This window comes from Sphaeramia orbicularis, chromosome 18, assembly GCF_902148855.1.
Source record: "Sphaeramia orbicularis chromosome 18, fSphaOr1.1, whole genome shotgun sequence".
Classification (NCBI taxonomy): Eukaryota; Metazoa; Chordata; class Actinopteri; order Kurtiformes; family Apogonidae; genus Sphaeramia; species Sphaeramia orbicularis.
In genome coordinates this window covers 8,911,747-8,939,677 of record NC_043974.1, presented here as the reverse complement: position 1 = coordinate 8,939,677, position 27,931 = coordinate 8,911,747, and the positions used below count along the sequence as shown (strand labels likewise).

Genomic DNA, 27,931 nt, shown 5'->3' with positions numbered 1-27,931 from the left:
TGTGGCATAAAGGATGCCTCAGTCCTGTAATTACAACTATGTGTGGCTTGTTTGGCAGCGTATTATACACAGTAAAACAATGTATTATTAGCTGAAAATGATCTAACTTTTAGATTCATTAAACACATTTTGCTGCAGTGAAGGAGTTGCTGACTTTTTCTACTTAACATTCTAGTACCACTGCATTTGGACTCACTTTTCTAACAGTTATGAATGCATATTTTCACTCAGGCTTTTGAGGATGCATATAGAGAGACTAAACTTATGTATTTTTACTATTTCAAAACAAATTTCCAGAGACTTTGAATAGAAATATGTACATTTATTTGAACTGAAAAAAGCTTTGACAACAGAATAGGCTATGAATAACTACAAACAGAATTTATCATCTTATTGGAGTCATAGCCAACATCACTTGTACAAAAATATGACGCATATTAATATTTGCATTTCAGCATATTCAGAGTTGAGATGAAGCCTTCGTGCTCACTGCAAATCAATCCCATGTAAATTTACTTCATTGAAGCTACACCACGCTTCTCCTGGCCAAAATTTTCAAATCCAAAATGCCAGTCCATTATATACATCAAAAAAATCATTAGAAATACAAACAATCAATAAAAAAAAAAAAAATATGCAAAACCTTGGTTTAAACATACCTGGGTTCACATTATGAGTCTGTAACAAAGCAAACTGTTGATCCAATATCATTTTTTAGTGCAAACAGTAAAAAAAAATTGTAAAATATGAACTGACTTTTTTTTGTTGCAAGTACAGTTGTTTTTCCACATGACACAATGTCTTTGGTCATTTAGACTCAAAAAGCAATAAATGAATAGGCTTCACTATCTTGGCCAGCTTTAATTAATAGTCATTCTGGTATGACACCTCATGGTGAGCTGGCACTGTAGCTGTGGATTTTTGTTGACCTTGGTAAAAAAGCAAAACCAACCATGTGCCCTGTCTTGGCTCTTATTAATACTACTGACATAGAAGGGGTTGGTGTTTTGTTTATAGGTCCAAGGTGTTCTAACAAATGCAATAAATAAAGATGAGAAAAATGTACAACAAAATCCTCCTAGAAATAAATCTGAATCCAGCTGGAAAGCAAAACCAGTTTAAAAGACTCTCTGTTCTTACAAAACTCGACCTTCCTGTTGTGCAAGAGAAGATTGTCCCAACAGAGAACTGTAAAAGAAAGTTAGAGAACTTCGTATCAAACGGCTTCATGTGATCTTAGACAACACCCCCGTTCCTATGTCACCATCTTCCTGAATGGTGATGGTTAACACTGGAGGGTGCTGTTGGGTGCCGTTTCCTCTCACATATCTGTATGTGCATGGTGTTGTAATTGCCCTTCTGAAATCCGGTGACGTTGCTGCAGTGAATGTTGACACTAGGCAGCTGAGCGTTGCCTGAGGAGGTTTCTGGGGTAGAGATCTGTCGCTGTGAATACCAAACAAAAAGGAGAAAATAAGTAAAAAAATATGTCAGTCAGTCAATAATTATTTGTTGGCTTACTTGGCTGGTTGTTTATTTATTCTGAATATAACATTAAAACCCCAAAACAAAAAGATTTCTATAAAAAGAAAGGAAAACATTCGAAAAGGAGCGGGATGAAGTTTAATTTATAATCTCCCGCCCCCTTACCCCATCCTTCTACCTACTCTAAATTCCCATGTCAGATCCCATAAGTAACTCAAAAATCCTACACATAACAGACTAAATTCTGACTAAGCACAAAACACAAAAATGCTATACATATTAAATCCACTACAGTACTCATCTCTGCACACGTGTTGTATATACTGTCTTGGTTAGTTCTACTGAGTTTTTAGCCCAATAGTTTTTCTTGTACTTGTCTGGTTTGCAATTGCACAATTAGCTTATTTATCTATTTATCTATCTATCTATTTATTTATCTATTTATTGATTGATTTATTCATTTATTCTTCTTGCTCTCTCTTTTTTTCTTCCTCTTTCTCTTTTTCTCTCCTCCTTCTCTGTCTATGTTTTATTTATATCTTATTTTTGCTCTAGGAAAGTTAGTGTATTTTTAGAATAAAAGCCCTGTTTTATGTATTTGGCTGAAGCCATTAATTCTGAGCAGACTTTCCTATATCTGTCATGTTTAACGGTTTTCTTCCAGTATAGTATGACTTTGTAATCTAATGTTTGTTATGTTAGTCGTTTGTCCAGGACAACAGATGAAAATTAGCTTCTCTGCTAAATCTGGTGCATGAATCTTGTTCTTTGTAACTAATGCCAATACATACTGTCCTGTAACTAAATCAATAAATACAAAATCAAGAATAGAATTCACAATAGCATTTCACATCAAAATAGACTCTGTCCCTTTCATAGCAGTAATTCACATATCAAAAGCAAAAATAAACTCTGTCCCTTTCATAGCAGTACACATATCAAACAAAAGTATACTTTGTTCATTTCATAACAATATAGACATAATTCAAAACAATAAACTGTGGTTTGCACTTAGTTCCACTTGATGATATTGAGATAATTTCACTAACAAACACACATACACATATCTTTTTTTTTTAAATTATGAAAAAAAAATATGTCTAATGTATCACACTGTAAGAACAAATACAGCACAAATACAGTCTTACAAACAAGGGCAAAAACTGTGCCTCTTGAAATACTATGTCACTCGTTTGCTTCATGTCGACCTTCTAGACAGCGCATTGGTGGTCCTTCTCTGAATTATTGCTCAGTTAATGGGTTTTGAGAGCAAATAAAAGGCTTTGACATCTGCCATGTGGGCTTGATTGACAGGTGGGATTGACAGGTTGTTGCTCACTTATAGATGGGATTTCTAAAAAAAAAAAAAATTAACAGCAACAGACAAATATTTTCGCTCTTTTCTGGTTCTGAACAGACAGGATGGTGTCACTTACATGATTTTTAGGTATGGAGTCTTTCACTTCAAGTAAAACTAAATTTGTCCTTCGTGTAATAAATAAACTGTGTAGGAAGAGTAAGTTGTATTATGTATTTTCACATAATATTCAGTGGTTATAGTCACATGAGCCTAGAAATACCAAGTAAGTTTTAAAAGGCAATTTAAACTGCAGAAAAAATATGTAAAATGTTGTGTAAATGTTACTTATGTATTGTCCATTAATAAAAGTTTGAAAAAGTATGTAGCAAGCCACACTGATCGTAATGGGGGCAGTTTGTGCAGTCATGTGACTCATGTAGTTTACAGTGTCACTGAGTCATGTGACGGTGCACTACCTTGCAAGTTGTAAATATTTGTTAAAAGCAAGTTGCTGTTATGTGTTATGTAGTTCTATGACTCATGTTCTGCCTATAGGAGAGAGTATCTGAGTTAACTGGGTGGAAGGAATATTTCAGTTTGACACCATGACTGAACGGTCTGTGCTGTCTATGCTGTTTAATGAACACATTATTCAATGCATGAAAATACCTCTACCCTTTCAATATTGTGTGGTACATTGGAATCCAACATGTACGACCAATTTTTACACTCCTGTAACTTAGTTATATCAAAATGTTACAGTATTTAAAAATGACCTTGAAAAGCCATTAGCATTAGCATTGTTTTTAGTTTATAGCAGTTACAGTCCAAGTAAAACTTACAAAGAAGGAGAAAGTAAAATTCAATGACAATATTAACTAGAAGCACTTGGAGAACGCAGACCTCCGCCAAGGCAGATCAGTGACCCCCCCACCCCCCCCAATGTTTGTCTTTCTGTCTGTCTGTTTGTCTGTCTGATGATTAAATTTTGGTGGTGATTGGGGGTGGGGGGGCACTGATCGGCCTTGGCGGAGGTCTGCGCAGTCTTTTCTAGAAAAGTACTCGTAGAGCGCAGACCTCCACCAAGGAAGATCATTGGGCCCCTGTGGCCCCCCCACCCTCGATCACCACCAAAATTTAATCATTTATTCCTTGTGCCAGTATCAACATTTCCTGAAATTTTCATCCAAATCCGTTTGGAACTTTTTAAGTTATCTTGCACACAGACAGACAGACAAACAGACAAACCAACGCCGACAAAAACATATAATAAACATATAAACTAGAAGCACTCGGAGAGCGCAGACCTCCGCCAAGGCTGATCAGTGCCCCCCCCCATGGGCCCCCCCACCCCCGATCACCACCAAAATTTAATCATTTCTTCCTTATCCCATTTCCAACAAACCCTGAAAATTTCATCCAAATCTGTACATAACTTTTTGAGTTATGTTGCACACTAACGGACAGACAAACAAACAGACAAACAAACAAACCCTGGCAAAAACATAACCTCCTTGGCGGAGGTAACAATAAACATATAAAAAATACCCCCAATTTTTTTCAGTGTATTCACCTATTTTCACAGTTGGATACTTCAGAGGTTTTACAACAAATGAATAAACTATGTCTCTCCTTCATATAGGACACTGTTCATCTATACCATTCATATTCATCTACAGTTGTGGTTAATGAGTTAAATTGTTCACTGGGGGGGCGCGGTGGTGTAGTGGTTAGCACTTGTGGGTTTGACTCTCATTCAGAGCCTTTCTGTGTTGAGTTTTCTTGTTTTCTCTCCTTGCTACCATTAAAAACAGGTACATGTAGGTTAATTTTCCTGTCACTGCCCCTGACTACGGTCCTGATGAAGATCTGGAGTTGGTCTCCGAGTACCTTCAGTGACTTACGCAATATTTAATAGTGTGCAATAATGTTGGACTCCTACAGATGTTTGATTGGTTGAAATCTGGTTGTTTGTTAGTCCACTTTTGATGGGTGCGAACCACATTACACCGGGAATGAACAAGACATGGAGATGCTCTGACCCAGTAATTTAACCATCACAATTTCTCCGTCGTAAAATATGCTTAGATCCATACTTTTGCCCTTATTTTTGTTTCTAACACACTGACTTTGAGGGCTAGATGTTCACTTGTTGTCTAAAATATCCCACCCACTGACAGGTCCCACTGGAATGACATAATCAGTATTAACCCATAAGGACCCAATGCTACTTTTGTGGCAGTTCCCAAATGATTTTTTTTTTCTCTATTTGTAACTTTTCTTAAGTGACATCACCATTTATTCTTTATTCTAATATAATGCTCAGTATTTTGCATTCTTAATTGAATATCTGGTATTTTCCTATATGTCCATAAAAGCTGAAATTAAAGTTGAATGTTCTCCATCCATCCAGCTTCTGAATCTACTTTATCCTCACTAGGGTCATGGAGGGGGGTATTGGACACCCTGGACATGTCGCCGGTTCATCTCAGTGCCGACATAGAGACGAAACAACCAATCACTCTCACATTCACACCTATGGGCAATTTAGATTAACCAATTAACCTATCAGTGCGTGCATTTTTGGATGGTGGGAAGAAGCCGGAGTACCTTGAGTAGGGATGGGAATCGCTAAGAATTTAACGATTCCGAGTCCATTATTGATTATGCTTATAGATCCAATTCCTTATCGATTCTCTTATCGATTCTCATTGGGTGAGGGAATAAAAGAGTACAAATGTGTGTGTTCGCATTAACTGTCTTCTATATTTCCATCTGCACAGAAAATATAACATATACATTGGGGCGGCCGTGGCTCAGTTGGTAGAGCGGGTCGTCCAATAACCGAAGGGTTGGCGGTTCGAATCCCACTCTGTCCTAGTCAGTCTGTTGTGTCCTTGGGCAAGACACTTCACCCTCCTTGCCTCCAGTGCCACCCTCCTTGCTTCCAGTGCCACCCACACTGGTGTATGAATGTTCGGTGGTGGTCGGAGGGGCCGTAGGCGCAAAATGGCAGCCACGCTTCTGTCAGTCTGCCCCAGGGCAGCTGTGGCTACAGATGTAGTTTACCATGTGAGCGCGAATGAATAATGGGTCAATAATGTGAAGCGCTTTGGGTGTCTAGAAAGGCGCTATATAAATCCAATCCATTATTATTATTATTATATACAGTATGTCCAAATAATAATAACAGATGATGCCTCTATTGCCGCATTTCCATTACATGGAACCGTTCGGCTCGGCTCCCGTTGTTGTGCTCTTCATTTCCTTTCCCCTACCTTCGGAAACTTGCTTTTGCGGGGGTACAACATTTGTTGCCTGCACCAGAACTGGGCCCGGATGACGGCCTGGTGTTCATTCTTCCACTAGAGTCACAAGCACTGCTAAGTAGTGTATCAAATGAATCACATGCTGTGGACAAATGTTTGAACATATTGGAGGGATTCCACCCTTTAGAAGACATGGAAGCTTTGACAGTGTTACAAGTGGATCTGGTGTTATCTTTTTAGACAGTTTCTGCCTAAACATCATGTTGGCTATGACCTGACCAAAACAATGCAGCGTACGCGTGATGTCATTGCGCATGTGCAACGAAGGCGAAATTGATAAGCAGAATTGGTAAGCAGGCAGGCAAACGATTCCAAGGAATCGAGCTACTGGGATCCAGTTCTCAAAAAGAACCAGTTCTCGATCCCCATCTCTAACCCTAAGAGAACCCATGCAAACTCCACACAGCAAGGCCCCTGGTTGGAGTTAAACCCAGGACCTTCTTGCTGTGAGGCAGCAGTGCTAACCACTGCACCACTGTGTCGCAAGTTGAATGTTATTATATGAAAAACTGAGAAAATGGAGGAAAAATATATCATTAACTGAATGTAAAAACAAGTCTCTCCATCCACTGTTATTGATCCAACTCCATGGGTTTTACTGGTGAATCAGTGGTGTAGAAGATGTTGTGTTTCCATGTTCACTACAGAACCACTGAACGTCAAATGGGTCATATCTGATGACCATGAAAAGATGACAAACTGCATTTTGCACCAATTATTTACATGTATTGATAGGATAAGTGGGCCGACAGTTATTTAGCTTTTTATATCAGTAAATGATTTTGGTCGGCAGTGGATGTTTGGGCCTTTATGGTTTCATTATGACAGATCAGTGTACGTGCATGTTATGTATCCAGATCTGTTGTTTTTTTCACCTACCAACACCAGATATATACCCAGCGGCACTGCCACCAATTGTGGGCCCCATGAAAGGTAAATGTTGTGGACCCTTTCATAAAATTCAGTATCTTGGGGGGGCATGAATTTGTCATGTTTGTCATGTTTACCCCCCCCTTATCAGCACCCCAGTATATACCTGAGGAAGAACTGTAAAACCACACTGTACAGAAAGAAAAAATAACTTACATGGTACTGGTTCATCCTAAAACCAATCTGAGAGGCTATGTTTCTCCCTTTGGGTGACCCCCTGGGCGAAGGAGAAGGTGATGGCAGTTGAATGGGATGAACAGAGGAAGGTTTGATTTTATAGTCTGGAGATGAGTGTGTCTTATCTACATCACACATGTCAGCAGGTCGAGGAGTTGGCCATTCTGAAAAACACACCAAAATATATGTCTGGGTGCTGGACAGGAAAATCAAAAGCAAACAAAATAAATAAATAAATAAATGAATAAATAAATAAATACAAATTCTCAACAACAGTATAGTTCATGTATTTTGGTTTATTTCACCTGTAATGTTTCAAGCTGAAATAAAACTAATATAGAAACTATACTGCTGTTGTGTTTTTTTCTTTTCCGAATCTAATCTTACCTAAAAACCTTACATCATTATACAGTAGATGACTTGTTTGTCTGAATCATGATATAAAACAAAACTTCGTGCCCTACTTTAGTAGTTTCATACAGCTTGAACAGGCGCTTCCTTTTACCTTTTGATCTTGCTTTGTTCTGGTTTGCTGCAAAATGGCCAGCAACCTCCTGCAACAAAAGGAAGAAGAATCTCACTCACAAAGTTGTTCTATATCTGGTGCCTATGTGTTTTATCTCTAAATTAAACATGAAGGTATTTGTTTAAATGAAATAAACCTATGATAGACTGCACCTCAAGCAGGTTTTTGACCAAAATAGAAATCTTGGAGTTTTGAGTGTGTCTCAAGGGTTTTAACTAGTTACATTAATTTCTTTGTACTACTATGTCTGCATATTTGTTTAATCAGGATAGCAACTTTATATTCTGATTGAATGTCTCTATTTGTGAGTGTAAAATCAATGCAAGAACTGTACACTTTCCATATGGTACATTGTTTTCATGTCCTGTTTTTGAGCATTGTTACAGTATACTTTCCCTTGGATTGTATATAGGGCCATATACAATCATATTGAGTAATACATTGTTGCCTAGAAAGTCAGAATAAAATATTTTTACCCCTTCTCATGAAAAGATTGTGACAACGTGATTTATTCTTGATACATAAAATGCAACTGGGACTCAGTATGTGATCACTGTACCTGGTCAAAGGTGATACTGATGTATATAAATAGGAATATAAAGAGGAATGTGTCTGAAAGCAAAATTGTTCCAACTTTATGGAGAATAGTATAGTGCTAGCTCCATTTCTCGGCGAACAGTCACTAGTGTTGGATAATGTTGCTATTGTAGAGGAGTGGAAAAAAGTGACAATGTAGAACTCAGACGTGCATGTAAGGACACACAAAAAACAACCCAGTTCTTACACAGTTCTATACAGACGTCACTGTGCAGGATGTTATCCTGGAAATCATCAACTGAGCTTCGAAACATATTTTACAGAGTTTACCTTAAAATTACTAAAAATGTTCTGTAAGCATGTTTTTTTGTTGGAAGCACCAAGAATAAGTCCGGATTCTTTTCTGTCTCATTTTTATAAATTTAATTTTGACTTGATCTGACCACAAACAACGTACAACTCAGCTCTGAGGATCCACACACCAAACAGGAAATGGATCCAGACATTCCAATGCACATCACTTTTATAATCCTTGTAAACTGATCTTCAATCTATGGGCTGACCCCTTGTGCTAGGGGGGTTGGGTCACTAACAACGGGCTAGAATTATCTAACTCTTAAATCCAGCAGATGTGATACCTCAACTTCCATCTTATCTCATGTGGTTTACAATCCTATGAGGGCATGTATATTTAAAAGTGTACCTAAGGTAATGCCTAAGTCCCATGATCATAAATCTTTCAGTTTGGTATGTTGGCCAAGATGTGACCCATACTATCCTAAGAACTTTACCACCAACCAGTGAAACAAAGGAATCTAGTGAAACAAAGGAATCCTAATTACCACTGACTAATATGTGATTAAACTTAAGACTTCAAATATCTAAATTAAAATAATATTTTAGTTCGTTCAATAAAGTTGTGACCTACTGCTCATTTTAGGTGTGTACTATGTATGTGTAAGAGTCAATGTTGTAAACTGAAAATATGCTCTACAGTAGTTTGCTGACTTCCAGTTTAAGATGCAATAAATTTAACATGTGCCTTTACGGACAAAACTGAAGCTGCTTCTTCTTCTTCTTCTTTTTTTTTTTTTTTTTTGCAAAGACCCACATGTAAAATATAATGAGTAGCAATTAGTAGTACAGTGTTAAACCATAGTTACTAAACTTTTCTACTTGATTGATTAAGTTCAGTCTTATGATGAAATAGCAGCATGTAAGCGCCCCTGCGAGCAGTTATGGAAAATGAATGAACAAATCATTAAGTTGGCTTGTGAGTCACATTCATTATCACCACAAGACATAGAACCAGTATTTTACTACCCTTTACTTTGCTGTCAGGGGGATGAAATAAAAAGATATGTGCCAAATAAGTCGCAACTACTTTTTGTCAAAAAAGATGAAATTATCCTGCATCCTGCATATGTTATCAAATTGTTGTACAGATACAATAACTGAGCAGCACTGGCAGGAGATTACTATTAGCAGTGTGTGCAAGTATTCATATATTGTTAACCTCATAGCATAATTTCCGAAGTTATACACGATATGGACAAAAGTATTGGGACACATTGAATCCAGGTGTTTCTTTTCTAAGGGGTCTGGGATACATAAAAATAATGACAAATGTCATAATACAGTTATATATTGTGATAAATATCATTGTATTGCATTGGTTAGTCTGGTTTAAATTGTTATCTTGGCTTCTTTGTACTACTGTCAAACCATTTGCACTACTCAATTCTGTAAATCTTTTTTACAAACATTCCTAATTTTACCTCTATCTTTTACTTTTCCTAATGTAAATAAGTGTGCCATCTACTCTCTTTTGTTGTGCCTTGTAATTTCTTGCACTAAGTTGGAGAACTCTACCTCAAATTCATTGTACTTGTGCAATAACAATAAAGAGATTCTGATTCTGATTCTAAACTGCCTCAGGGATGGATTTTACGTAATTTCTCTCAACATTGATTTTTCTTTTTGTCCATGACTATGATTTTAAATGTTCTACCTCTAAGTTTCTAAGATATATTTCGAGCTCTGACTGTAAATCTACTACAACTAACACTCTACTTTCTTCACATTTCACTTAGGAAGAAAAATCTCCCATTAAACTTTAAGGAAATATTGGTGTTTATAAACTATATGGACAAAAATATTGGAACACATCATGGTTACATCAACATTAATTATCAATATGATATTTATCACAATGTAAAACTATTTTATGACATTTGTCATTATTGTTTTGTGGCCCAGACCCCTGTTAGAAAAGAAACACCTGAATTCCCCATACCAAGTTTCAATATATTTGTCCATATACTGTAGTGTATGACTTAGGCAATTATGTTCTGAGGCTAACAAAATGATAAAAACATAATAAAAAGTAGAGAATCATTTCGGTACATTTGACACTGCTGTAACTAAATGAAACAACATATTCATATGCAGAAACTTATCGTTATTAAAACAGATTTTGTTAATAGTCTTCAGCAAAGTTGAAAACTTCTTCCAACTTGAAAAATGAATATAAATTTATTTTAATAACCTTATTAACCTTAACAAAAGTATCTTATTTCATTGTAGATATAGCACCCATACTGTGTGTACTTCTTAAATCTGCTGTGTTCAGCTTTCTTTCCTGTGAAAATCCCCTGAGGCAACAGAAGGAAGTGATATATCTAATATTTCCCCACAGTAGCAAAAAAACCACACATGCAGTCTAGAAACACCACAGTATTGACCAATATCTGGCAGAACACTCAGTAAATACATTGTTCATCTGAGGATATAATATTTAAGTGTTGTGACTACAATAAAAAAATAAAAAAAAAAAACTTTTTTTCTGCAGGTTGTAGTGACACATGAGGACTTTATTTTATCTCACCTGAACCGGCAGGCCTCCCGTTGGTACATCATTATGAATAGTCAAAGCTTCTGCTCTGTTCCCTGTAAATGAGATGGGAAATTAGTGTTTTTTTGTAGTGGTTTCTGTAATTCATCTAGGTCGAGTGTTGAAAAAGTAACATAAAACTCTTAGTGAAATTAAAAAAAAAAAAGTCTTTTAAGGACAAACCTGAAGGCTGAGAGATATAAACCCCCTGAACCCTTTCTGTCAGTCTTTCTTCTTGTGTTTGGTCCTGGAAAGAGGAAGAGAAAGTGTGAGTCAGTGATGTAAAGTAATGCAAAATGTGATAATTTGCTGCATCACGTCAAAAAAAAAGTTTTCTATCTCAGCATGACTTGAGGGTCTGTTAAGAAATTTGGTTCTTACCAGCTTCTTCAGCACTTGATGAACAGCGTCATGAATTGCATGTTTGTGCATCTTATTCAGTTCTTCTGTCAGTGTCGTACAGTCTGCAAATAACAATTTGAGTGTAATTTACCAGTTATGAAAAGACCTGGTGTTGTGTTCATGGAGCATTAATATTAACATTTAAAGAGTGCTTTTCTCACAGTAGGAGCTGGGCCGTTCGTTCGCTTTTGTCTGCCAGCATTTTTCCATGAGGTCCATGAGCCTCGTCAGCCCTGCGATCCCTGAAGCCAGAACCCTGATGTCGTCCATTGATGGCCGGTCTCCCTGTGGGATGCGTAAACGGACTATGCTGGACATGGCATCTGCAGCGGAGAAAGCATTTATTCTAATAAGGCATCAGATCAAAAACACTGACAAAGGATGAAAATTGTAAATGATGATACATGACTTGACTGAAGTCAGATTTAAGTCACAATATTTTTATTTTTATTGGCTTGATTTAAGTTTATTTGGGTGGTGAGGGTGTGTAAAAAATGTATGTAAAGGTTATTTCTGCCCTTGACCACGATACTGATAAAAATCTGGAGTTGGTTCCTGAGTGCCTCCAGTGGCAGCTCACTGATGGGATAATGTGTTAACCCTTTATATGGCAATCATAGAGATACTCTGAAATTAAAAAATGTCAACCTTTAAGTGTTATTGGAAGACATAGCAGACTTTCTTACTTTTGTGAAATTTTTCAAAAACTTTTTTATTGTTATGTAGAAAATCAAGGTGAATGAAATTACCATATTTGGTTCCTTACCCGTAAGTGGCAAAAAAAAAAACAAAACAAAAAAAATCAAAGAAGTGAATATAAAAAGTACAAGAAAAACACATGTAATGTCAAAGAAACATGTATTTTAGAACATTTGAACAACATAAGTGCTGATCCAGACCCCTGTCCACATCCACATGATCCCTTTGAACATCATTCCTTACATTAGTACCATTACTTCATGGTACCTAACAAAGCAGGTACACTCACTGTTCATGCAGAGGTGGACCTTACAGACCCTGTAGACCACATTGGACCTGAGATTGTTGACTCAATGTAACTGTTGCTGTCACTGTCTTAAAATGTATGTGGAAATTACCAAAAATAGTCACTTGCCCGATAGAGGGTTAATGGTTTATGCTGTGTGTGTGCGTGCATGCGTGCATTCGTGTTAGGATGGGTATATTAAAGTGAGATAACCTGTCCAAACCTGATGTATATTTGACTAAGGCTGATGAAAGACACAATTGGACTCAAGGCCTGTACATATTCTGGAAGAACAGAGAAATGTGTTCACTCTCCAAGGGCTGCAATAAAAGAATAATTCATTCCTGGTTTGGGAGTTCTCTGAGCTTGAGCTTGACACATCATATGGGCAGAACTTTTTTCTCACGTGGCGTTCAACAACTATTCAAGGTTATTATCGTTAATGAAAATTAGCGAAATGACGAAAACTAGAATTGTAAAAACATTTTCATTAACTGAAATAAATAAAAACTATAATTAAAAGAAAAAATAATAACTAACTGAAACTGTATTGTGTGCTTACAAAACTAACTAAAACGGACAAAAATTCTGGATAAAATTCCCTTTGTTTTCGTCTTTGTCAATGTCACATTAATATAAAATCGATTTATTTCCCTGAGGTAATTTTGCTAGCAGCACCATATGATATTTAATGGTCCGTCACTCTGGTCCCCAGTCTACCTGGAAACATAGAGACTAAAGTTGGGAGAAAACAGCAGATTCCTGTCTGGGATTTATCTGAATACGACGGAGAAGAAGAGAAAAAATACAACAAAACTAAAATTAATACTAAAACTAAGCATTTAGAAAATAACAAAAACTAATAAAAACTAGCAAACCTGCTCTAAAAACGAATTAAAACCAACTGAATTAGAGAAAAAAAAGTCAAAACTAAATAAAAAATAACTATAATGAAAAATCCAAAACTATCATAACCTTGCAACTATTGTGTGATTGGTCTGGAGATTTGAAGTGGGTGTGGTTAATACATAAAAGTGGAGAACTTCTCAGGAGTTCTGCACTTGAATTTCATGTGAAACATGAAATGTCCTGGTCAGAGCTAACTTTATTCTTGTTCTTGCCATCTTGTGGAAATGAACAAATTTCTCTGTTCTTGTGGAGTATGTACAGGATTTGTGGCAGGAGATTTAAGAACTTGACAGTAATAACATATTGAGGGAATATACTGATCTTTGAAATATGATACGATGCCTTGTGCATCATGTTTTTTGTAAAGCATCCTCCAATACAAATAAGAGACAAAGAAGTAAAGTAGTAAACGCCACTCACTATTAATGTTAATTTTTGAGGCTTCAACTGATGACTCATCATTATGTTTACACTGGGCAGCCATGGCTCAGAAGTAGAGCAGGTTGTCCAATAACCAAAGGGCTGGCGGTTCGAAGCCCGCTCTGTCCTAGTCATGTGCCGTTGTGTCCTTGGGCAAGACACTTCACCCACCATGCCTCCAGTGTCACTCACACTGGTGTATGGATGCGTGTGAATGTTTAGTGGTGGTCGGAGAGGCCATTTGGTGAGAATTGGCAGCCACACGTCTGTCGGACTATAAACGTAGTTTACCACCACCAGTGTGAATGAATAATGGATCAGTAATGTAAAGGGCTTTGGGTGCATAGAGAAGCGCTACAGAAATCTAATCTGCTAATTTGCTTTGACTTTTGCCACAAAAATTTAGGACTTTCTTGAGAGTTTTGAACAGTTAAGACTCAGGACTTGCTTGTCACTTCTACATGTATGACTTCTCTCTGTAATTCTCCATACTGTTCTTAAAACGAACTTCTATCTTTATATTAACAGAGGTTAATATATATACATGTAATGTGAAAACTGTTATTGGAAAAATATATTTTAAATAAAGATATTTCATCCTTTGCATCTTTTAATCATACCAACATTTTTCATTTCATTTTTCAATCCTTTATGTTAATGTTATAACAATAGCTTGGATATTAGTATCAATGGTAAGAATAGTAACAATAATATGTAATACAAAAACTAATTTGTCAAATATAAATAAAACTCATGGGTCAAATATCACTGAAAATATCACTTTAATTTCTCAATGTTAGCATTTGACTGATAATTTATTAAAATATAAGCTATTAGCTACTATAAGCTACTACCTTATAGATACAAATCAATACTCTTTTTGAGGACTGAGTTATTTGATGTCATAATATTTTAACATTTGCTGTTTTAGGCCAAAGAGTGAACATTTGTTTTAGAATGAAACATTGAAAAAACCACATTCACGTGAATGTGAGCATATGTGCAACATAAGTACACAGACAACATACTGAAATTAGGAACCAAGAAAACAAATGTTAAGTGTGGTAACAGGTATGAAGTCATGTGTCACTGGGCATGAAATAGTAACAGGAACAATATCAAGAACAATATCATAGCTCAGAATACAAATAAAAAACAAACAGAAGGCAGAGGATAGACAGAGTAAAGTGTTACAGGAAATGACATGAACAGACTAGAGATTGGCTTACTTGCATACGGTTGCTTTCCTGTGACAATGGACCACAAAAGTATGCCATAGCTGAAAGCAGAAACACAAAAAGGTCACAGACCATCACGTTTAGGTGTTTTAATCTGCATGACTTGTTGTGACTTGTTGCAAGTTGTTTACGGGGTCATGGACTGATGAGGAAGTCACATGACTACCTGGAAATTTGATGACATGGTTTTACCGTACACTCATCTATAAACTTCACAGGAATTAGCCTCTGTCATGTTATAAACTGAAAAAACATCCTGACTAAAAAGAAACCAAACACTTTCAAAGTAAACCAAATTGTATTGTTTAAAAGAAACTCTGCAAATGAAATCAATGATTTACAATTATAGGTAATTTAATACATTTTGAAACATCTGAAAGACCTATAGACACCCTGCTAAAACATTTTAAGATCAAAACAGCAGCCGGTGACCAGAAGCATCTACTGATTTGAATGTTTAATGACGTTTAAACCACTAACCCTATCTATACATGTAAATATTTCAAGTAAAATCCAGTTTCTTAGTATTTCACTGATGTCAGATTGCCTATGACCCATTTGGATATTCAGAGGCTCCATAGTGAACATGGAAACACCCTCATCTTTTGTAACATTGATTCACCAGTAAAACCCATGGAGTTTAACAAAGGCAGTGGTTGCAGATGCTTGTTTTTCTGTTCAATTTTTGATATATTTCGCTGAGAAAGTAACTTTTTGTTCAGTTTTCTTTGTTTTGATATGACTTTTTAATCTACTCTGAGCTTTTACAAACATCTGCTTGATCATTAAACCAAATATGTAATACTTGAAAAATGTAAAATGCAGAAGATAATATACTAAATAGTGACAGATCACTGACTAAATGTTAAATGCAAAGATAAATTCATTTGCTAGGTCTTAAAGGGTTAAGTTTCCTTTACATTAGTGCAAGTAAATGCTTCAAACCTAATTGTGTAGCACCTTTCCTTAGAATCACAGGAGGCCCAAGTACTTCACAGATGAGTGATAACCAAAAAGTACTTACACAATTTAAGTTTGAAGTCGAATCTGTGTTGGAGTTATCCCTGTTATTATTGGTAAAAAATTACATCACTGCATGGTGTATGGTAACACCGCCCAGGCAGAAAGAAAAGCTCTTCAGTGGGTCATAAGAATGCAGAGTGGATTATAAGGGCAAAACTTCTACACACAATGCGGTAAGAAAAAGGAGCATCATCAGAGACACACACCACCCAGAACATACCCTCGTCAGCAGCGTTGGGATTAACGCTTTACAGAAGTAATGCATTACAGAAGGGATGCCAACCCCGGTCCTCGAGGGCTGATATCCTACCTGTTTTAAATATTTCCCTCTTCCAGTGCACCTGGAAGCCATTACATTGTAATCAGACTTCTGCAGAGCTTGATGATGAGTTGATCATTAATTGAACCAGGAGTGCTAGAAGAGGGAAATGTCTAAAACATGCAGGATACTGGCCCTCAAGGATCAGGTTTGGACACCCCTGCATTACAGTAACAGGCTACTTTTTGCTGTAACGCAGTAGTGTGGTTCTCCCCAAGGTTTCTCTTTTCCTACTGGGTTTTGGAGTTTTTCTTTACCGAAAAGGAGGGGTCTAAGGATGGGGGGATGCCCAGGACATTAATCCATTTCCTTCATCTACTGTTATTTGACTTGTATTTGTTTTAATATCCATCTAATTCTGTACAGCCCTGTGAGGCAACCTTGTTGTGATATACTGTAGGGCTCTACAAATATAATTAAGATTGAATTGAATTAAGGGATTACTAATGAATTTTCAGTAATATTTACTTGGTACATGTTCAGTAGCTAGCATGTTCTGCAGCTAGGTTTTAACCAAAACCAAGAAGAGAGAGCACATTACTCCAGTGTTGGTTTCCCTGCACTGGCTACCGGTAACCTTCAGAATTGATTTTAAGATACTACTCCTCACGTATAAAGCTCTAAATGGAAGCGGACCAAGTTACATTGCAAACTCACTGATCAATTATGTACAACTAGAAGCACTGAGGGTCATCAAACGCAGGTTACTAGCGACTCCCAGAATATTACAAAGAAAATGGGGGACGCAGCCTTTACTAACTATGCACCAAAGTTATGGAATACAATTCCAAAAGACATTAGAGAAGCCAGTTCACTGAATATATTTAAAACCAAATTAAAAACATTTTATTCTCATTAGGCCTTTGAAAGGAGATAAAATGGGGTCACAATTCAGGAACCAGGAATGTGCGGTTTTTATTTTTATTTTATTTATTGTATTTCGTGTTTTATTTTTTATTTATTGTATTTCAAATTTCATCTTATTTCTTGCACTTCAAAAATTCTATGCATAATCAAAGATTTTAATGTGCGCTGCTTTTATTTTTATTTTTATTTTATTTTATTGTATTTCTCCTCAAATTTCATCTTATTTCTTGCAACTTCAAAAATTCTATGCATAATCAAATATTTTAATGTGCGCTGTTTTATATTTTTATTTATTGTATTTCTAATCAAATCTTAATGTATTTTAATATTGTATTTTTTCAATCAATGTGAAGCACTTTGGGCTACAATTTCTGTATGAAAGGTGCTATACAAATAAAGTTTATTATTATTATTATTATTCAGTAGCACTTGTGTTACAACACACATTTCAAATTAATTGCTCAAATGAAAAAAAAAAGGAAAAAAAAAAAAAAAACAGCAAGACTGTGAGCCCTTGAAGAATCAAAAATGTGGCAGGAAAGTTCTATTTCCTGTTGGTGTTCAGCCAATGGGTGAAGATGGCAGAAGACAGTACATTGGCCACATGAATGTATGCTCTTTAATAACCCTAACCCTGCTTTACAGAAGCTAGTTAGTGTGATCCTATGATCAGCAATGACAAGGTAAGCTAACGTTTCTAAGACTAGTTAAAATTCTTTATCAATTGTGGCTTTATCTACTGGTGTCCTCAGCACCGTGGCCCCTGTTTGGACATGTAAAATGTTGAAAGAAATGCAAGCTTTCCAGCTGGGAATTGAACATCATAGACATTTGCATTACTTACTGACCTATCCATCCACATGTATTTCAGGGCGTAAATTTCTGCGTAACAAGGCCGTTCTATCTCTTGCAAACATCTAACTCATTACAAATCTGAGACAGTAATATTGTAAGGTATTAAATTACTTAAATAACAGTAACAAGTAATCTGTAATGTATTACAGTTTGGAGGTAACATGCACAACACTGCTCCTCAGACACAAACACTGGTCATACAACCTCAAACACAGCAGAAGAGACAGTATCATCACATAGAGCACTTTTTTACAACAGCTTCAGCAGAAGGAAAATACCATTAGTTCTGTCCTACGTCTGTTTACGGACATTATCAAAGACAAGGGAATGTGCAATGTACATAAGTGCAATTTGTGGAGGGAATTTATTTTTACATATTTATTGCAAGTCACTGTGTTAAAATCTTCCTTTTATAGCCAAGATCATTGACAAAATGGTTTTTAATCAACTCAGCAATTTTTTAAATTCCAGTGGACTTTTGACAAATTTCAGTTTGGCTTCCGAGCTCATCACAGCACAGAAACAGCTCTTATTAGAGTGCTGAATGATATAAGGTTGAGTCAGGCAAGGTGTCAGTTCTCGTCTTATTGGACCTCAGTGCTGCCTTTGACACTGTGGATCACACTATACTGTTGAACAGGTTGGAAACATGGGGCAAGTCTCAATGGTCCTAGACTGGTTCAGGTCCTACTTAGAGGAGCGGAGTTGCTGTCTGACCATTGGAGGTTATGAATCTAATCAAGTGGCTCTGACACGTGGAGTCCCTCAGGGGTCAGTTTTTGGTCCCATTCTGTTCAGCCTATATATGCTGCCTTTGGGTCAAATCCTGCAGAATTTAATGTTGACTATCATAGTTATGCAGATGATACACAGATTTATCTAGCACTGTCCCAGATGACTGCAGTCCGATAGACTCATTGTGTCACTGCTTAGAGCAAGTAAATAACTGGATGACCAAAATATCCTTCAGTTAAATCAGGACAAAACTTAGATAATTGTTTTCAGCAATAAAGAGAAGAGGATTGCTGTAAATACCTTGAATCACTGTTTCTAAAAACCAAAGACCATGTCTGAAATCATGGTTTGCTGATGGACTCAGATCTGACCTTGAGCAGTCATATCAAATTAATCACCAAACAGCCTCTATCAGCTAAAGAACTTATCGAGAGTAAAGGGTTTTATGTTCCAAACAGATCAAGAGAAGCTAATTCTTGCTTTCATCTCCAGTAGACTCAACTACTGTAACAGTCTTCTGACTGGACTCCCTCAAAAGAGCACTGAACAGCTGCAGCTCATTCAGAATGCTGCAACTGGAGTTTTGACCAGAACTAAGAGATCAGTGCATTTTACTCCAGATCTAAAGTCTTTACACTGGCTCCCAGTCAGCTACAGAATAGATTTTAAAGTTCTACAACTGGTCTGGTCTACAAGTCACTGAATGGTTTAGGTCCAGAATACATGAATGACATGTTAATAGAATATAAACCCAGTAGGGCTCTGAGGTCAGCTAACTCAGGTCACATAGTCCAGTCCAGAGTTCAAACTAAACATGGTGAAGTAGCTTTTAGCTGTTATGCTGCACACAACTGAAACAAGCTACCAACTGAACTGAAATCAGCCCCAAATGTGAACATTTCTAAGTTTAGGCTAGAAACCTTCCTCTTTTCATGTGCTTATGAGTAAACTTTTTTCAATCTTGTCCTTTAAATGCACTTTTTTTATTTTAATGTCTTGATTTATTCTATTTTAACTTTAATGTTAATTTTATTATATGATTTTAATATAATTAATGTCTTTCTTTTATTCTGTGAATACACTTTAAAATTATATTTTATCTCTGATGATTTAATGTCTTTTCCTTTTTTGATTTTAATGTAATTTCAATGTCTGGGTTTTTTCTGTGATTTTTTATGCCTTTGTAAGCACTTTGAGTGACCCTGTGTATGAATGGTGCTATACAAATAAACTTGCCTTGCCTATTGTCTTGTAATTGTTTTTATGCTGCTTTCATATTTCTTATATCTTATATTTTTACTCTTATTGTATCGTTTAATCTTTTATACTTGTACTCTGAGAGAGCTCTGCATTATAATTCATATGCACCTGAATGTGTACAAATGGAAAATGAACCATCTCATCTCACCTGATCTGATCTTATCAACAGTGAAGTGTGGGTGCAGTGCTCTGTACCTGTAGATATCAGAGGCCCTTGTGGGGCTGTATGACACACCAAATGCTTCCGGTGGCATATAGCTGATTGTTCCTCCTTCTTCTTCGCTGTCCTTCTTGGAAACCCTGCTGAAGCTGTGGCTAACCCTGGAAAGGCCAAAATCTGTAAGCTGGACAGAGCGAGAGGGAAGCGATTTCAGGAAAACAAAAAGAGAGATCATGTGTGGCACAAAAAAAAGAAATGATGCATGGTAGTAATATTTATAAAGATTAAAATCATGGGACTATCCTGTCAGATTCTTTACAAAAACTGTTTCATAAATAAGTTTTAGGAACAGAGCTTCTTCTACTTCTGTAATTAGTTGGGGTTAAGGGAAGCAGGAGGGAAAGCAATGGAGAAGTTGAAACCACTATAGATGAAGCCGCCAGTGCATGAAAATAAGGATGAAGACTCACAGACAGAGCACTCACATTAACACCTACAACAAAGGCAATGATTGAAATGTCTGAAACTCACCTTGGCATTGAGATACGAGTCTAGCAGGACATTGCTGGGCTTCAGATCCAGGTGGAGCAGAGGGGGGGTGAGATTGTGGAGAAAATTCATGCCCAGAGCCACCTGATGAGCCAGTCTGAAGATCAGCGGCCACGGAGGGGCTCCATGTAAAGTTTCCTGATAGAACAACCGGCAATAAGTATATGTGAGAACTTTGGAGACGCTAATGAATGTCTGTACTTCAGTTTGAAAACTTCATTTGTATTTGTTTATGGTAGCAACAATGACTTAACTGTGGTTGAACATAGGGTGCTAATCCTGCTCAAACTGTGTGTTCCAAATTAATTTCTGGATATAATAAAATAGCCCAGAATAGAAAAGCCTTTGTTGTCATTGTATGTACAATGTCACCAATGTATCTCATGGTGGTGTATGAATGTGTATGAATGTTCGGTGGTGGTTGGAGGGGCCATTTTGCATAAATTGGCAGCCACGGTTCAATCAGCTGGCCCCAGGGCAGCTGTGGATACAAACATAGTTTGCCACCACCAGAGAGTGAATGTGAGAGCGAATGAATAATGGGTCAGTAATGTAAAGCACTGTGGGTGCCTTGAAAAGCGCTATAGAAATCTAATACATTACACTGTAAAAACAAACGTTTAGAATCTACTCGATAAAAGTGAGGTAACAATTTGCACTCATTTTGGTTGAGTATATTTTGAGTAAAATGTGATTAAATTTAACAGCTATAACTCATTAAAAGGAATTAGATAAAATCCACCTTTCATATCCCAATAGATTACACAACAAATTACTCATAAAAATTGAGTAATATTAACTCTCAGTTGTTAATAGGAATATGTTCATTTACTTAATTTAGGGCAGGGGGGATCAATCTAAATATTGATTGTATCGATACTAAGGTGTGTGTGTATTGATATCAGATCGATACCAAAATTCCCAGTATCGCCCACCGGTAATTTAATTGTTATTATTAACAACTATAATTCAATATAATTATTTAACCATTTCTTATTCAAGGAAGGTTAGTTTTACTTGAAAAGCTACCAGTCATGGGAGGACTTCAACATTTAATCCCAACCCTAAGAAGCAAGTGCAGAATGAGAAATGAGAACTTTCATCTTAATTTTTATTTTCACCCACCCCTTTATGCAACACCATTACAGGGAACAATGAAACAAAGGATCAACTTAGCTCATGGTGCAAGAATATGCAACTCAACAGAAATATTCATTCAACAAAAAAATAACTAATCAAAACTGCAAAACACACCATAACTGTGCTATATATGTAACAAAAAAAAAACACTTCTTATCAACTCAGACTACTGTTAAACACATAAAGACTGTCCCTACTAGTTTGTCCCAATGCATGCTGGAAAACTCCCCCCAGCGGGTCTTCCAACACATCACAATATTATGGGGTAGATTTTATTATATTATTTTAAGTAGCAATTGGTACTGTTAACAATTAGGTTGAATTTAATCAGTCCTAATAGATTTCACTGGCTAAATATTACTGTTGATTAAAATGTAACTGATTTTCATAGTTTGTATTTACCAACCCCCAAAACCCTTTTTTACAGTGTATTATTATTATTATTAGTAGTAGTAGTAGTAGTAGTAGTAGTAGTAGTAGTAGTAGTAGTAGTAGTAGTAATAGCAGTAGTAGTAGTAGTGGTAGTAGTAGTAGTAGTGGTAGTAGTAGTAATGAAATTAGGAGATATTTTTATTATATAGAAAATATATTATTATAGATATTATAATATAATATATGCTTGTTTTTTTGTTTAGTTTTTTGTTTCAGATGACTCTTTGACAGAAAGTTTAGAAACTGTAAAACAGTATACATGGTGTAACTGTCATAGTTTATATATAATGCCTAAAAAAAAGGTCTCATTAACTTTATTCCACTAACCACACAAATGGAAATAGCTGAGGACGTCTGGGACAAAGGCCCACAATATGTAAATACCTGTTCTCTTAATGCTTGATACTGACTGACCCTGTTTAAAATTTTGCATAGCTTATATTATTCAGAAGTGAAACTACATAAGATCTATCCAGACAGAAGTGTCACCTACTTGCAAAATATGTAATCAAACTGATGCAGACTTATTACACACATAGCTATGTTCTATGCTATTGGAGGGATACTGGGATGCAATATTTTCATTCTTTTCCAAAGTCTTTAGGGTTAAACTAAGACAAGATCCCCTACTGGTTGTACTGGGTGCTTCAGAAAGCTCTAGAAATATGTAGAATACACAGCGCCTCCTCCTGTCTAATGGCTTTCTCTGTGCAAGGAAGCTCATTCTCCTGTTGTGGAAGTCAAAAGAGACACCAACTTTTAAAGCCTAAGTAAAAACAGTGATGGATAGCCTTCACTTAGAGAGGATTAGATACACACTTAATGACAAATTGGGAGAATTTGAAAAAAAAAGGAAACCAGTGATGTCATATATGGAAGGACCGGACAGTTAAGATCCACTACATAAACAGTAGTTCACAGCATAGCAGTGCCTTGATTGATCTCAGTGGCTCTGGGGGTGGGGAGGGGGAGGGGGTTGTTTGGGTGACTGAGATGTCTAATGTGTGTGGGGGGGGTTTCTCTCACTCTATCAATATTGTTTTCTTTTCATTTCTGACTGTTTGTTATGAAGCACAATGTACCACTCAGGTGATTTCATGTTTGTATTACGATAAGGTTTTGCAACAAAAATATCTGAAACAATTTTTTTTTTTAAGAAAGGGACCAGATGCTTCTCAAGGACGGTCAGAAAAGATCATTAGCTCAGATGATGATGGTTCAAATTTTAGGTCAGACATCAGATTGTACTTTGCTTTGAGTACAAAACCACTGAATCAGAATGGACCCAGAAGTTTATCATTGTACAGGTGAGCAGGCCTGATTCCTGGTTTGAGTGCAGTTGGTCTAGATACTTTTACCTGCAGAGTACACATGGAACATTTTTAAATTCTTTGTCTATATGTGTGAGGTTTCTGTTAATATTATTTTAAGTGTTGAGTGCATGTTTTGTACATAAATCAACTATTGCCTTCCTGTAGAAGGGTCCCTTTGACAATTCTTTTATATTTTCTTCACTGAATGTTGTACATTATACAGATTCTAACACCTGCAGAAGCAATGTAAATATATATATAACACTTGAATTTAAGTATAAATTTATTTAAATATTTATAAAGCTCTTTATATATTATATATATCTTTATATTTTATTTTTTACAAGTTTCTGTTATTCTGTTTTTCCTGCACTTTATTTTATATTTGCTGCTGTCAACTGTATAATTTCCTCGTGGTGGGATCAATAAAGTCTCATCTTATCTTATGCAAATTTGTGATATTGGCCTGTGTAAGTAAAACTGATATATGTGTGGAAAATGTTCTAAATGGCAGTTGTAGGAATAAACTTTGCAGACACTTTGGGAGGAGGATTGGAAGAAGGTAATATCAGAGGTTTTAGAACGCAAATACAAAACTTTTACAAAAAGACATGTAAAAATACATGTAAAATGTCAGTGATGACCAAAAATAGTTTTCTCAGTGTTCATAAGGTATTTTGGAGTTTAACAATATGTGAAGAGAGAAAGAAAGAAAGAAAGAAAGAAAGAAAGAAAGAAAGAAAGAAAGAAAGAAAGAAAGAAAGAAAGAAAGAAAAAAATAGCCCTTAAGTGGCAATAATATGATGAAATACTGAGATTTGAGAGGATAAAACACATAAAAAGAATTAAGTATACAGAGAAGACAGCACAAAATCCACACTCTATACTCCTCAGGCTACTTCACACACAACAGAAAGTTTTAGGGAATACACAAAATTGTAAAAACATCTCTATGAAAGAATCCAATGAACATCCTGTTTGAATAATTTCCTCAGTGTGATTTAAAATGTCAGATATTTGTGCTGAAATTGTGTTCGTTCAGATACATGCATTGGTGTGTGCTGGATTTATGGATAAAATGGAAAGAAAGAAAGAAAGAAAGAAAGAAAGAAAGAAAGAAAGAAAGAAAGAAAGAAAGAAAGAAAGAAAGAAAGAAAGAAAGAAAGAACTGATAATTAAGTGATAAAAACTCAGAGGATAAAAAGTATAAAGTATACAGACTTACCTGCAGTGAAGCCAGGGACCCCCTCTCCATGAACTCCATGACCAGACCGAGCTGTACTGATGGTCCAGAGGAGGCCACATGACCCCGAAACACCCCGAGGACCTGAATTACATATGGGCTGCTTCCTTGGCGCATCAGATCAATCTCACGCAGCAAAGATGAGCTTTTCCTATTCGTGCATAGTTCATTTGATATTTTTGTCCTGTGAGTAACAAGCCTTTTCTTTCATTTGAATGAGAGTTAATCTGTCTGAATCTACTCACCCGTCATCAAAATGAAGCAGTTTAATAGCCACATCACAACACCACATATGATGCCTGGCTTTGTAGATCTGTCCAAACCCCCCCGAGCCTATCACGTGCCAGTCTTCTAGGCAGGAGTCTCCGATCAAAGCTGGAGCTGGAGAGCTGCGTAGTGCCATCATTCACTGCAAGAGGAAATAGTTGATGTTAACCACAACACCTGAGGAGTTTACTCACAAATACTGAAACCTGTTGTTCCTATTAAATAAAGAGGACCCTATCCAGATACTGATCATGATCATTTCCAGTTTTTTCAGTTTGTGCTAACAGTTAATCACAATAATGTGTCAGATGAGTTCTCTTCATTTAGTATGGTTAACTATAGAGATATAACAAAACTGCTCAGCAAGGCCGAAAATAATATATTTACTGTAAAATGGTTCAAAACTCACAAAGTGTATGAAGTAACTAAACTCAAAGCAAAACATACATAACATCATTCCAGACCAATAAATTGAACATATTTGCAAAACCAATGTCTGCTTATGAAGTGATTCACACCTGTAGGAAACATTTAATGTCATCATATGGCAGTGAAATAGTCCGTCAGTGTTTTAGCCTTAGAGTTAGACAAACTCTATTGATCCACAGAAGAAATGATTTGGTCACAATAGTTCAGTTGCGTACAAAAACACTCTTGAAAAAACACTAGCAAAAAAAAACAAAAAACAGGAAAGTAAGTGTGAAGAGATAAAAGCAATAAATAATATAAATAGAATACACTAATAAAACAGAAAAAATGCTAAATTTGCATATGTACAAATCTACAGAAAATGGAAGTAAATATAAATATACACTATATACCTACAGGTGTGAAAGTGACTAAGATGCATTAATGTTTTACTATTATATATGATGATTTTGATCCATGTTATTGTTATAAGGTGTGGGTTGCATTTTACTGTTGTAGTTCTTTGAAGCTGATATCATCTGAACTAGTTTATAAATGGGTACTATATACACTATGATAAATATTGGGTAGTTTAATGCATTGTGTATATTGTATGGGAGAGTGGGTAAGTGAATGCCTCATATATAAATGCAACTCTGGATTATCAAATTGTATGGTATGATCGTTTTAAATGATGTATATTTTATACTTGTACTGCAATGTTGTGGAAGAGCCCAACCGGGGACTGGAGTTGAGAATTAGCACGAGCTATAAACTCTACATGCGTCACATCAGCTGCAAACTTGTAACTATGTTTGACTGCATTGTCCCTGTCAAATAAATAAATAAATAAATAAAGATCATATTCTGTATGGTCATCATAGTTTTGTAGTGTTGTTGTCCTGTGAGAACCACAAAGTCAACCTCTTTTGAGCTCAGAAAAAAAAGCCCCTTTATAGCTGTCTGATCATACATTTTTCAACAAAACCAAACTTTATTTATCTTCAGATTTGTACTCAGCTTTTAGAGGAAGCTTACAAGATTTTTAAGTTGTACTAACTTAATATACTTCTTTGTTAAGTTAAAGGCAGAAATGTCTGTTCAAAATCAATGTTATTAAGTTAAGACTGTTTTCCTTGTTTTTCATTTAGACCAACTTAATAACATAACTTATCAACTGATTTAAATGTGTACATGTAACAAACTAAATTTTTTAAGCAGAGAAAGCTCTTGATTTTAAGCTTAACTTACTAACCCCATGAATCATTTTTTGGAGTGTAGGAGGAGAGTTTAGAATTCAACCCATACAGGAAACACTTCATCCTTGAGTTTATATGTTACTAAACTAGCACATGTAATAAAATGATTGAATGGGAAACTAATGAAAAACTACAATCTAAAATGTAAAATGAAGTGGAAAGTGATTCGAAATATAAAGTATAATAAAATGTGACTTACTTGTACGCCAAATCTGTAGTGCCTGCTTGAGTAAACGCACTTGCTTACATTTCAATGATGAAATTGAGTCGAAGGAGCTGAGTGAGTTTACTGCTTTCACTTATATCACTTAATCTGATTTAGTCTTGTCAATTGGACAACTCTAGACAAATTCTTGTCAAACTGACCAAAAACAATATTCCAAGTTGTTATATTTCACACAGATGAGCACCTACAGATTCACGACCAACCACTACAGGAAACCGCAGTCAGTGCCCCTCGAGCTTCTCATCATGCTACAGAAAGCTGCAGAGGGGTACACGAAAATGTAAAAACACCTCTATGAAGCAATACAATGAGAGTCCTGTATGAATAAATCATTCAATGTAATTTAAAATACCAGATTTTTTTGTTGAAATTCTGTTAGTTCAGTTATTTGCACTGGATTCATGAATTAAAAAGTGCTATACTGTAGTTCCCCTATAGTTTTATGGCTCAAAAATAGCAGAAACAAAAGAGACTGTCATCAAACAAACGGTCTGAGCAAACACAAAAGAAACCACAATAGCACAAATTTCCCAACAGAATAAAACCATAGACATTAAAAACACTAATAGCAATATTCAGGTGATTTTTTTTTTTTTTAAAAAAGAAGGGGGGGAACCACTCACCCGTAGGTCTATACTCTTCTTCCTCATCATTTAACCATAGGGACGAAGGAGAAAAAGAGTGTAAAAACCCTCGTGCTCCTTCAGTGACTCTACTCGCAGCAGATGAAAAGCAGAAGTGAAA

At 36.1% G+C, this 27,931-nt stretch overlaps 1 protein-coding gene across 2 annotated transcripts; it reads right to left on the bottom strand.

Moving 5' to 3' along the window:
- Nucleotides 1–307: 307 nt before the first annotated feature.
- On the bottom strand, nt 308–27,931 carry ripk3 (receptor-interacting serine-threonine kinase 3). 2 transcript variants are annotated; one of them, XM_030162791.1, is made up of 13 exons: nt 27,811–27,931; nt 25,273–25,436; nt 25,010–25,178; nt 20,882–21,037; nt 20,386–20,534; nt 15,123–15,172; nt 11,741–11,902; nt 11,559–11,641; nt 11,361–11,424; nt 11,172–11,233; nt 7,727–7,775; nt 7,201–7,385; nt 308–1,446 (listed from the first exon to the last, which is right to left on the bottom strand). In XM_030162791.1, the coding sequence occupies exons 2-13, from the start codon at nt 25,431–25,433 to the stop codon at nt 1,261–1,263; spliced, it is 1,476 nt and encodes a 491-aa protein (XP_030018651.1). In that variant the 5' UTR covers nt 25,434–25,436; nt 27,811–27,931; the 3' UTR covers nt 308–1,260. The 2 variants fall into 2 exon arrangements, with proteins under 2 accessions (XP_030018651.1, XP_030018652.1); XM_030162792.1 differs by lacking the exon at nt 27,811–27,931 and adding an exon at nt 27,161–27,293.